The sequence below is a fragment of the Callithrix jacchus genome, chromosome 22 (genome assembly GCF_049354715.1).
Source record: "Callithrix jacchus isolate 240 chromosome 22, calJac240_pri, whole genome shotgun sequence".
Lineage (NCBI taxonomy): Eukaryota > Metazoa > Chordata > Mammalia > Primates > Cebidae > Callithrix > Callithrix jacchus.
Genome location: NC_133523.1, coordinates 51,150,421 through 51,162,338, shown reverse-complemented (window position 1 = coordinate 51,162,338; position 11,918 = coordinate 51,150,421). Strand labels below are relative to the sequence as shown.

Genomic DNA, 11,918 nt, shown 5'->3' with positions numbered 1-11,918 from the left:
GTTGGCCAGGATGGTCTCCATCTCTTGACCTCCTGATTCAAGATGGAGTCTTGTTTATACAAGACAAAAACTGTTTTCCAAAAATAAGTTGTAACAGCCGACCCCCTCTCCTCGCACTAACTGCTGTTCTTGGCTTCTGTAAATAAAACCTGCTGGCTTGCTCTAAAATGACCTGCCTTTGCTTATCAGTAGTTACCAGAATTACTTCTGCTTATCAGCAAGTATTGAAAAGATGCTTGCCCTGCATCCCCTCACCCTAAACCCAGGATGTGGTTTTTCAGCTTAAATACCCTGCTCCCCCTGAGTTCGGGGCCTCGGGTTGGAGAGACATGAGTCCTCCGTGGTCACTGGCAATAAAGACCCTACAATTTGGCATACTTTTGTCTTAGTGATTATTTCAGTCTTGCATCCAATACTTCAGCATGAGCCACCACACCCAGCCTTGTGATAACATTTTTTTTTTTTTTTTTGAGATGGAGTTTCGCTCTTGTTACCCAGGCTGGAGTGTAATGGCGCAATCTCGGCTCACCACAACCTCCGCCTCCTGGGTTCAGGCAATTCTCCTGCCTCAGCCTCCTGAGTAGCTGGGATTATAGGCACGCGCCACCTGTAAAAACAAATAAATAAAAAATAAAGCCAACCGTGTCATCTCTTTCCTACCCTGAATCTGTTCCTTTCTGCTCTTCCCTGCTGTCAGAGCAGCTATTGTTTCCTGCTAGGACTCCTGCATTTGCCACCCCACTAGGTGCACTGTCTTCCTACAGCCCCTTAAACATGCTAATGGGACATAGCTTTCCCTCCCTCAACACACTGCAATCCTCTCAGCCCAAGGTTGGCTCATTTGTCTTGCCCAAGGGAGGGCCACCCTCCCTCCTCAAAGCCCTCCTGTACACCTTCCCAACTACCCTATGCTCTTCCCAAAACCCAGCCCAGTGAAAGCAGACTCAGTGGGCCCAGAAGGCCATGGTGGGAGTCTGAACAAAGACAATGATGGCTGGCTATTAGACTTGTATTCTAATGAGGTTTCCCACCTGGCACGTATTTTCCTCCCCCTGACCTCCAAATACCACATCAATAACACAGCCACCCAGTAGTTGCCCTGGGTGAGGGACAGGCATCCTGACCTTGTCTCTCTTCTGGAGGCTTTGTTCTAGTCATGCATTTGGACAGTTGGTTCCATCTTTCACTCCTGAGTCCCCTCTGTCCTCTAAGATAGGGGAAGTGAGAACTGCTCTCTGAGGAATGAGATCACGAAGTGGCCTGAAAAAGGCTGGGAAGGCACAGAAATGAAGCTTTCAGCAAAAGGGAAATGTGAGGAATGCGTTCATCAGATGGGAAACAAATAGTAGCATTTATTGGACTCTGTGTGGCGGCCCTGGGTCTCAGCAGATGTATTTGTTTCATATTGTTACTGTAACAAACTACCAGAAACTCCAAAGGTTAAAACAATATCCAATTATTAGCTCACCATTCTACAGGCCAGAAGCCCAAGTAGGTCTTCTGTGGGTCTCATAAAGTCTGAAATCAAGGTATGGGATGGACTAAGCTGCTATCTGGAGGCTCTGGGGAATAACTTGCTTCCAAGCTCATTCCGGTAGTGGGCAAAATCTAGTTCCATGCGCTTCTAGGACTGAGGTCTGTTTTCTTGCTGGTTGTTGCTGCTCTTCTCAGATTCCCAGCATGACACCTGTCCTGTTGCATTCCCTCTCATGGACCTCTCTACTTTGAAAGCCTCTGGAACCCTTCTCCTACTTCCTGTTTTAAGATCAACTAATGAATGCCGGGCGCGGTGGCTCACGCCTGTAATTCCAGCACTATGGGAGGCCGAGGCGGGTGGATCACGAGGTCAAGAGATCGAGACCATCCTGGTCAACATGGTGAAACCCCGTCTCCACTAAAAATACAAAAAATTAGCTGGGCGTGGTGGCGCTGCCTGTAATCCCAGCTACTCAGGAGGCTGCGGCAGGAGAATTGCCTGAACCCAGGAGGCGGAGGTTGCGGTGAGCCGAGATCGCACCATTGCACTCCAGCCTTGGTAACAAGAGCGAAACTCCGTCTCAAAAAATAAAATTAAAAAAAAAAAATCAGCTAATGATTAACCTTAATTATGTCTGCAAAAACCCTTTCACCATGTAGTGTAACTATTCATAGGTGAGATGATCCTATTTACAGGTTCTGGGGATTTGGGCACGGAATCTTGGAGGGGGCCATTGTCAGAATTCCGTCCCCCATAGCAGATTAACTTGCAATGTCCCAGAATCACAGGGTCTAGCTCGAGGGAGACACAGAGCCGCGCGAAGCAGTTGTCCGTTCCTGTCTGCGTTGTAGCGGACGATCCCACCCACAGCGGGCTGGCCAGGAGGGACTGTGGGGGTAGCTCGTCTGCGCCTCCTGACGGCCAGGGAGCGAGACCTAAATTCAGCTCTCACCCGTGTCACGGGAACAAGGCCACTTCCCCGGTTCGCAGTGGGGTTTCAAGCAGCCAGAAGAGGCTGGTGACTTGCGCCGGGAACTGCCTTCCGGTTCTCCATCACAGGGCGTCCGCGGATTGACCGCGCAGGCCCCGCCACACCCATGATCTCCCGGGCGACGCCGGAAGAGGGCTCTGGCCCAGAGATTCCTCGCGTCGCGGCAGCCCCGGCCTCTTCGACTTTGGTTCCGACTAAGAGGAGAGCCGGAGTGCAGACTGGCGGGAGCGGATCGCCGTAAAAATACCGGAAACGTGCTTCGGCCTAGGGTTTCCCCAGCGCCGCCGCGGCCGCGGGCTTCGGTTCCGTCGGCGTCGCGGCCCGGAAGTGTGGCCTTGGAGTCGGTGGCCGCGGCCGGGCCTGGTGCCTGAAGGGGAGTCGGAGGTAGGGTTGGACGGGCATCCCACTGCCACGGCACTGCGGAGGAGGCTGGGGCGTGCCGGGGGAGGGGCACCTGCGCTCCGTCCGAAGCGCACGCCGCGAACGCGAGGGGGCGCTGCAGGACCGGGGTACGGCGCGTTCGAGGGTGGGGGGTGGCCGCGGGGTCACAGGGGTGCTTCGGGCCTAGGGTGGGGCAGAGGATGGGAGAACGCGCTCGGAGTCAAGCACACCGCGCGGAGAAAGCGCGGCGCCGGACCCGGGAAGCTGGCCTGGGCGCCGGGTCTCGGGGGTGGGCCTTTGTTCTGAAGGGTCCAGGCTGGCCCTGCTGAGTCGGGACGAAGGACTCCAGCCCGCCGCGGGGCGGGGCGGGGCGGGGCGGGAAGGAACGTTCAGGTCCCGCGGGCTCATGCGCAAGCGTCCGCCCCCATCGCCCGGACACGGATTAGAAGCCTTGCAGGTGCCGGGTGAATACAGACGGGGCGGGTGCTGCTTGCTGAACTGGCCTTTGCAGGGGCACAGGCCTGCCTTTTCTGAGGCATTGTACGGAGGGCTCCGAGCGGGACCCGGGGGCGGGGTGGTGTGTCCAGATCTGCAGTCTGGAAAGGCTCCCTCTGGCTGCCGTGTGGGGAATAGAAAGGGAGGCGAGGGCGCGGAGGCACCAGCCGGGTTTCTTCATCCGTCCAGGACAGCGGGAACTGGGCAGTGGAGGTGCTCTAAGTGGTCCGAGGGTCAGATGTGGGGCATGCAGGAAAGAGAGGCGTCTGGCTGAGCAGAGGGACAGCGGATTGGGCATAAGGAGTCAGACGGGTTGAATGTTGAGACCCCAGGAGAGCCCGAGGGTGTAGGGGCAGCATCAAACCGAGCTCACTCTGGGGCTCTGTGACCCCACAGGAGAGACAGGCTGGTGGATCCTATACGGATGTCACAGTCCAGAGCTCCTGCTCTTCTCCCTTAGACTGGAGGTGTGAGCAATCTGGGTGCAGGATGAGCCGAATGTCATCCCTTGTTTGTTTGTTTTTTTGTATTTTTAGTAGAGACGGGGTTTCACCATGTTGACCAGGATGGTCTCGATCTCTTGACCTCGTGATCCACCCGCCTCGGCCTCCCAAAGTGCTGGGATTACAGGCTTGAGCCACCGTGCCCGGCCCATCCCTTGTTTGATAGAAGGGGAAACAGGTAGAAGGATCACGGGTTTACCTCCTTGATGGAAGGAGTGGCAGAGCTCTTCACATTCCAGAGTCCTCTGAGGACTTCTCCGGCCCCTTTCTGGTGCCTGATGGTGGTGGGCCGTGTCCCCGCTTGCTCCATTACCTTTCCAGTCACACACCCTGCTCATTCCACACTTCCTCTCTGTGCCACACCCACGCTCTGGGCCCCACAGGCTCCAACGAGATGGCAAGAAAGCTGGGGCTGTGGGAGGCACCTCCCTGCCTGCTATGCTAGGGTCTGCCAGGGACCACCTGCTGGTTTCCCTGGGACATCTGCCAAGATAATGTCCAACCTTTCACCCTCAGCCCTTAGTGACCACGCATATCCAGAACCACTCTGCCCAGGAAGCAGGTCGTGCCATCCCACTCCTGCAGAAGCCTCGTATATACTAGTTAAGGTGACCTCCTGGGGCAGCAGTCCTGCGTGTGCACAGGGTGTCATGTTGGGGGATATGGCTAAAGGAAAACAAACGGAGCTGCCAGAAGAGGTGGGGGAGGAGGGGAAGCTAGCTGGGTAGAGAGCAAGGTCTACTCTGGGTGAGGCAGATTAGCCAGTTGTGATGGGGGGGTCCTTGGCCTCTTGTACACACAGGGCTGCCCTCTTGGAAGAGCACATGCGGAGGCTTAGGGTTATTGGAATAGGGTTGAGGTGGGTGGGTAAGTCAAGATAGAGTAGGCCAAGCCGTGAACGTTTTTGGGGGCAGTGAGCAAGGCTGGGATAGGGGAGACCTCTCATATCCCCAACACCCTCTCCTAGGGGTGTGCTGGGGTTTGCTGCGGTGATGGGGATCGTAGAGGGCCTAGCTAGAGCTGAGCTGGGGGGAGGTGGAGTGTCCTGTGCTGAGAATGGGAGCTGTGAAACGCAGCTGGGGAAGGATGGGTTGGGGAGGCCTGGGAGTGTGGTGCACTCTTCAGTCCTGTCCTGCAACAAGGAGTGAGGGGACAGGGACTCTGGGACAGAGGAGGGTCCTCAGTTGACCTCTCCCTGCCCCCCTCTTATTTTGTGCAGATGGCGGCTGCAGAGGCTGTGCACCACATACACCTGCAGAACTTCTCACGCTCTCTGCTTGAGACCCTCAATGGGCAGAGGCTGGGTGGGCACTTCTGCGATGTGACTGTGCGCATTCGTGAAGCTTCGCTGCGGGCCCACCGCTGCGTGCTGGCAGCGGGCTCGCCCTTCTTCCAAGACAAGCTGCTGCTGGGCCACTCAGAGATCCGTGTGCCTCCGGTGGTGCCGGCGCAGACAGTGCGACAGCTAGTCGAGTTCTTGTACAGCGGTTCGCTTGTCGTGGCACAGGGTGAAGCTCTGCAGGTGCTCACGGCTGCGTCGGTGCTTCGCATACAGACAGTAATCGACGAGTGCACGCAGATTATCGCACGCGCTCGAGCCCCGGGCACCTCTGCACCCGCGCCCCTGCCCACCCCTGTGCCCCCGCCACTCGCACCTGCGCAGCTTCGTCACCGCCTGCGCCACCTGCTGGCTGCGCGCCCCCCGGGGCATCCCGGTGCCGCGCACAGCCGTAAGCAGCGCCAGCCAGCGCGTTTGCAGCTGCCTGCTCCCCCGACACCTGCCAAGGCCGAAGGGCCTGATGCTGACCCCTCACTGTCCGCGGCCCCTGACGACCGAGGTGATGACGATGACGAGGAAACCGACGATGAGACCGATGGCGAGGACGGCGAAGGTGGCGGCCCGGGTGAGGGCCAGGCACCTCCTTCCTTCCCAGACTGTGCTGCCAGCTTCCTCACTGCTGCTGCTGACAGCGCGTGTGAGGAGCCCCCTGCACCCACTGGCCTGGCTGACTACGGTGGTGCGGGGAGGGATTTTCTTCGGGGAGCTGGGGCAGCTGAAGATGTATTTCCAGACAGCTATGTATCCACTTGGCATGAAGAGGATGGCGCTGTCCCCGAAGGCTGTCCAACCGAGACCCCTGTCCAGCCTGACTGCATACTGGCTGGACCCCGCCCACCTGGTGTGAAGACCCCAGGGCCACCCGTCGCACTCTTTCCCTTTCACTTGGGTGCTCCTGGGCCACCTGCACCACCCCCTTCAGCACCATCGGGGCCAGCCCCTGCGCCCCCACCCACCTTCTACTCCACACTCCAGCCGGAGGCAGCACCCAGCACTCAGCTGGGGGAGGCCCCAGCTCCCTCTGCTGCTCCCACCACGGCCCCCTCAGGCACCCCTGTTCGCACCGCAGGTGCCGAGCCACCTGCCTATGAGTGCAGCCACTGTCGAAAGACGTTCAGCTCCCGGAAAAACTACACCAAGCACATGTTCATCCACTCGGGTGAGCCAGGGCGGGAGAGGAAAGGGAGGAATTAATCTCTCATTGGAGTTAAACCTGAGGGGGAACTGAGCGCTAGGTACAGGGCGTTTGCACTGTTCTGTTACTTCCGGGTGAGCCAGGGCGGGAGGGGAGAGGGAGCAATTAATCTCTCATTGGAGTTAAACCTGAGGGGGAACTGAGCGCTAGGTACAGGGCGTTTGCACTGTTCTGTTACTTCTGGGTGGCAGGGGGCCTGGAAATTGAGCCTCCCCCCAAGTGCAAGGCCTGTGGGGGAGGGGAAAGGCCCGCTGCTATGTGGCAACAGTGGGCAGTGGCTTCTGTGGAGGGGGATCCTGAGGCTGGCTTGGGAAGCAGGAGCCTATCCTAGCATTTGGAAGGGTGGTGGTGGAGCCTTTAGCAGTCTAGGATGGGGATGGAGCCTTGGCAGGGGGTCCTGGCCAGGCTGGGAAACTATGCTTCCAAGGAGCCTCCTGTGTCTCCCTGGTTGCCAGCAGTCCCGTTATGGGCTGGCAGAAAGGGAGGGTGGATTTACTGAATCACGGTAGAAAGCCCTTAGAGAGGTGGGGGGATGAAGGCCCCAGGAACTCTTGAGATTGGGGCAGGAGAAGGAAAACATGCCTGCAGTGTGGGGACCCCTCAACTGCAGTGAACAGCCCCCGAAAGCTGTGGGGAGGTTTCCTCAGACCTTGGCTGTGTCAGGGAGGCTGTTCTGCAGGGCTGTCGGAGAGGTAAGGAGTGTGAGGATGGTACTTCGGAATGTGGTAGGGGTGCTCCCTGGGGGCTTAGGTGGAGGACAAGGGAATGGAAAGCAGAAGCCTGCTGGGCATTGTCAGGAGAAGCAAAAATTTGGCTGGAAGACCACAGTGGGAGTGAGGGGGGTTTCTTCAGGGGCTGGAACTTGGGATTTACTGCGAGTGGTGGGGAAGCCATGGTGGTCTAACCTGGGGAGTGACTGAGACGTCAGTTTAAAATCACCTCTGGCGGGCCGGGCGCGGTGGCTCCAGCCTGTAATCCCAGCACTTTGGGAGGCCGAGGCGGGTGGATCATGAGATCAAGAGATCGAGACCATCCTGGTCAACATGGTGAAACCCCGTCTCTACTAACGATACAAAAAATTAGCTGGGCATGGTGGCGCGTGCCTGTAATCCCAGCTACTCAGGAGGCTGAGGCAGGAGAATTGCCTGAACCCAGGAGGCGGAGGTTGCGGTGAGCCGAGATCGCGCCACTGCACTCCAGCCTGGGTAACAAGAGCGAAACTCCGTCTCAAAAAAAAAAAAAAAAAAAATCACCTCTGGCTGCCTTGGGGACAATGGGGAGAAGCCAGGGGCCTGGGAATAAGGGAGTAGGGTGATGTGTGATCTAAGGCAGACGCCTGGGCCTGGTTAGTCTGGGGGACCCCCTGGCAGGCATTGTCTTTAAGTCCTCTGCCACTCAGAGAGGCATTTTTTGTTTTGAGAGACCAAGTCTTGCTCTGTTGCCCAGGCTGGAGTGCAGTGGTGTGATCTTGGCTCACTGCAACCTCTGCTTCCTGGGTTCAAGTGATTCTCGTGCCTCAGCTTCCAGAGTAGCTGGGATTACAGGTGGGCATCACCACACCCAGCTAATTGTTGTATTTTTAGTAGAGATGGGGTTTCACCATGTTGGCCAGTCTGGTCTGGAACTCCTGGCCTCAAGCCATTACCCGCCTTAGCCTCAGAAAGTGCTGGGATTACAGGTGAGAGCCATCATGCCTAGTTGGGATAGGCATTTTGTTAACACCTAATGAATCTAGGGGCAGACCCAAGCTGCTCCCCTCCTTAACCCAGAATGAGGAGCTCTACCACACCAAGGACATTATAGTGGCTAGCGGGCAGGGGTTCTGGGCAATGGGGGCGACCCCCGGAAGGTGGCAGATGTGCCCAGGTCCCTCCTATGAAAGGGCACCGGCCTTGTCAGACTGAGTTTAGAAGGCTCTATGGGCACGGGGCCAGGCCGAGTGCTCCCTGTGCCAGATGGGTAGGGGTTGAGGGGGAGGGTCCCTGAGGGTAGAGGAGATCCCAGTGGGCAGTGCAGATGGGCAACTGATGTTCCAGACGTGCTGGGTTCCTTGCTTGAAAGGTACTTGCTGGATTTAGGGGAGCCCTGTCAGTGGTATCCCAGGATGACAGAAAGGGGGTCTCTGCCAGGAAAGGGTGGGAAAGCCCAAACGTGAAGGGAGGTCCTGGAGAGGAGGGCTGTCCCTGCTGGGCAGGAAGATCCTATAGTGAGGGGAGGGTTCCCTGACAAGGAATGCCGGGGTGGTGGTTGGGGAGTGGAGGGGAGCCCCTGCCAGGTCCAGGCGCCCAGGGTGGGAGTGGGGTAGGGTGGGGAGGGGAGCTGTAGAGTCTGACTTGCGTTCGCGGCCCGCCCTGTCGTCCTCAGGGGAGAAGCCGCATCAGTGCGCCGTGTGCTGGCGATCGTTTTCTCTGCGTGATTACCTGCTCAAGCACATGGTCACGCACACCGGCGTGCGCGCCTTCCAGTGCGCCGTCTGCGCCAAACGTTTCACGCAGAAGAGCTCGCTCAACGTGCACATGCGCACTCACCGGCCGGAGCGCGCACCCTGCCCCGCCTGCGGCAAGGTCTTCTCGCACCGCGCGCTGCTGGAGCGCCACCTGGCCGCACACCCTGCGCCTTGATGGGGCTGGGCCTGGCCTCGCCCACGGTGGATCCGCGGCCTCCCGCACAATCGCCCACGCCCGCTGTGGGACGCGTGGTTCCCGCCACTAGGCCACGCTCCCTTCTGAACCCAGATCGTCTCTCCCTTCACCCCTTTCTCCATGCCAGGGCCCAGGTGGTGCCGGGCTGGAACCCTAGTTCCAAACTGGTTAGGTACCAAACCACCTCTGAGAACTAGACCATTTTGAGCCTAAACCGGGCGCTCAGGCCCTTGGACCCGACCCAAGATTTGACTCCGGTTTCTGGCCCCGGCCTCTTCTGGGGTGGGGTTGGGGGCTGAGTCCACTCCCCTGCCCCACTGTTAGGCTGGGTGAGGTCCCTGGCTCTGTACCCAAGCTATCACTCCCTCATGGAGCACCTAAGGAGGATCAAGTGGACCCTTCATATATGGAGGCTGGGCCTCAGGACCCTCACTCAAATAAAGGACTGTAGGCCATGGGGCCTAAACCACGAAGCTGTGAGCACCTGGATCAGTGCGCACCTTGCCCTCATAGACAAGCTGTGGGTGTCAGGGCTTAGTGTCCCTGTTCTTGGGCGGCATCCACGCCACCCACAGGCTCTCCTGGGCAGGGACAGGATGACTTTGCCATCTCTGACCTCTATCCTGTAGAGGATAGGGTGGGCTGCATATATAACCGGCACTTGGTTCTGTTGAAGCCCTTGGTCCTGTGGGGAGGAAGACAGGCAGGCCCCATCTGAGGTGGGCTTCCCCTCCCCCACTCTAATGGACACGGCTGAGCACCTTACTTGTGGGGAGCCCAAGGGCAGTTAGGGACACCACCGCTAGTGGCCAGCCAGTGGCCCAGGCTCCTGCATCCAGTGCAGAGAGCAGCCACTCTGCCCCCACCCTTCTTCAGCACATTAGTGGCTCCTAGCCCAGGTCCCCCGCCCTAAGGATTTGGAACTGGTGGAGTGGGGTAAGGCCTGGAGGGCCATGCCCCAGCCTGCCCTGCCAGACTCCTAGGCCAATGGTAGCTCCTCTGGGTTGACCTGAGACTGCCTCCTAGACGTGAGAGACCAGGGCTTTGACGATCCAACTTGCATCATGGGCAGAGTTCAGTCTCCTGAATCCCAGGACTCCATCAAAGCCAGAGGTGGGGCAGAGTCACAGAACCAGCACATGGGTGGGGGGCAGAGCTGGGTTTGAATCCAGGCAATGCAGTGTTCCTCTCTTTACTGACCACTTGCTGTATGCCTAGCAGGAGGCTACAATTCCTGGGATCATGGGACAACAGGCTAAGTCTGGCAGAGTCCCTCTCCCCAAGGGTTAAGTAGGTGCCACAGGAGGACCTCCTAGTGAGAAAGGCTATGCTTGGGGAGAGGCCCACCATGCCGTCCTGCTGCTTTTGTTTGGCCTGAATGGAGTTTTCCCAAGGGCAGGGATTTTTGTGCTCTGAGTGCCTGGTATGCAGAAGGGATAGGAGGAGAGGGAAGGGAGGCAGATGCCAGCCCTGGAGGGTGCATGGGGCAAGCATAACTGTGGGAGGGAGGCTAGTGGTGGGGCCCAAGGGGCAGACACCTGGGAGCTCAGAGGCTAGTGATGGAAAAGGGTCACACCTGGCAAGGGAGGAGGGGGCCTGTTGTGGGAATCAGGAGCCTAGAGAGACCAATGAGTGGAACAGGAGGATTTTATTAAGGTGCACTCCTGCCCGCTGCATTAGCATCCCAGGCTGGCCTCCGTGACTCACACCTGTAATCCCAGCATTTGGGGAGGCTGAGGTGAGTGGATTGCCTGAGGTTGGGAGTTCAAGACCAGCCTGACCAACAAGAGAAAACCCATCTCTACTAAAAATACAAAAATCAGCTGGGGTATGGTGGCACATGCCTGTAACACCAGCTACCCAGGAGGCTGAGGCAGAAGAATCACTTAACCCATGAGGCAGAGGTTGTGGTGAGCCAAGATGGCGCCATTGCACTCCAGCCTGGGCAACAAGAGCGAAACTCTGTCTCAAAAAAAAAAAAAAGTCCCCAAAACGGACCATCGAACAAAGATAGGGCTTGACTTTTATACACAAAATGCAGGAGCAGAACAAAAGCAATTCATGACACATGACAGGTTTATAACTCAAGCTTACACATGACTTTTTTTTTTTTTTGAGACGGAGTTTCGCTCTTGTTACCCAGGCTGGAGTGCAATGGCACAATCTCGGCTCACTGCAACCTCCGCCTCCTGGGTTCAGGCAATTCTCCTGCCTCAGCCTCCCAAGTAGCCGGGATTACAGGCACGCGCCACCACGCCCAGCTAACTTTTTGTATTTTTAGTAGAGACGGGGTTTCACCATGTTGACCAGGATGGTCTCGATCTCTTGACCTCGTGATCCACCCACCTCGGCCTCCCAAAGTGCTGTGATTACAGGCGTGAGCCACCGCGCCCGGCAGACATGACTTGCTGTGCGGCCCAGATGACCTTTATAGCGGTTGCACGGCTCATCTTGCATCCTTCGCTATGGGGCCTGGATGGCTGCAATCCAGGCCTGCTTAGACATGTCACACACACTGATCTGTGTTGCTCATATGGAAAACAGAAACTTACAGTTATCAGCTATAGAGAATAAGAATACAAGAATCTATACACTTATAAAACTTGCAGAGCAGTTCCACGGGAAGGGGTAAGGTCTCAGGGAAGTTTGCTTCTACCTAAGAAGGAAAGTTTGCTTTTCTGCTCCTATCTCCGGCATCAGGCTGATGAGGGTGGCAAGCAGGCAGAGAGGGGGTGGAGCCATACACAAGACCATGCAGAGCAAACAAACATGTAGAGGAGAAGGGCTGGGGGCAAAGTCCTAAGGAGAGGAGCAGCCACTGTCAGCAGTGCCAGGGCCACCACCCCTGGGGAGGAGCCATTGTGCTACTCTGAGAAGCCAGGGGCAAGCCTGAAC

The 11,918-nt window shown here is 57.4% G+C and overlaps 2 protein-coding genes across 7 annotated transcripts; one reads left to right on the top strand and one right to left on the bottom strand.

Annotated features, from left to right (window-relative positions):
- Positions 1-375: 375 nt before the first annotated feature.
- On the bottom strand, positions 376-3,257 carry LOC144580773 (uncharacterized). The gene is made up of 4 exons (XM_078359620.1): positions 3,119-3,257; positions 2,430-3,062; positions 1,125-1,270; positions 376-607 (listed from the first exon to the last, which is right to left on the bottom strand). Exons 1-3 carry the CDS (start codon positions 3,255-3,257, stop codon positions 1,155-1,157), a joined length of 888 nt encoding a protein of 295 aa, XP_078215746.1. The 3' UTR covers positions 376-607; positions 1,125-1,154.
- Positions 2,613-9,496, top strand: ZBTB45 (zinc finger and BTB domain containing 45). 6 transcript variants are annotated; one of them, XM_017967514.4, is made up of 3 exons: positions 2,613-2,852; positions 5,067-6,345; positions 8,746-9,496. In XM_017967514.4, the coding sequence occupies exons 2-3, from the start codon at positions 5,067-5,069 to the stop codon at positions 9,000-9,002; spliced, it is 1,536 nt and encodes a 511-aa protein (XP_017823003.1). In that variant the 5' UTR covers positions 2,613-2,852; the 3' UTR covers positions 9,003-9,496. The 6 variants fall into 6 exon arrangements, with proteins under 6 accessions (XP_017823003.1, XP_035141772.1, XP_035141771.1 ...); XM_035285881.3 differs by having other exon boundaries at positions 2,613-2,977; XM_035285880.3 differs by lacking the exon at positions 2,613-2,852 and adding an exon at positions 3,045-3,306.
- Positions 9,497-11,918: the final 2,422 nt, after the last annotated feature.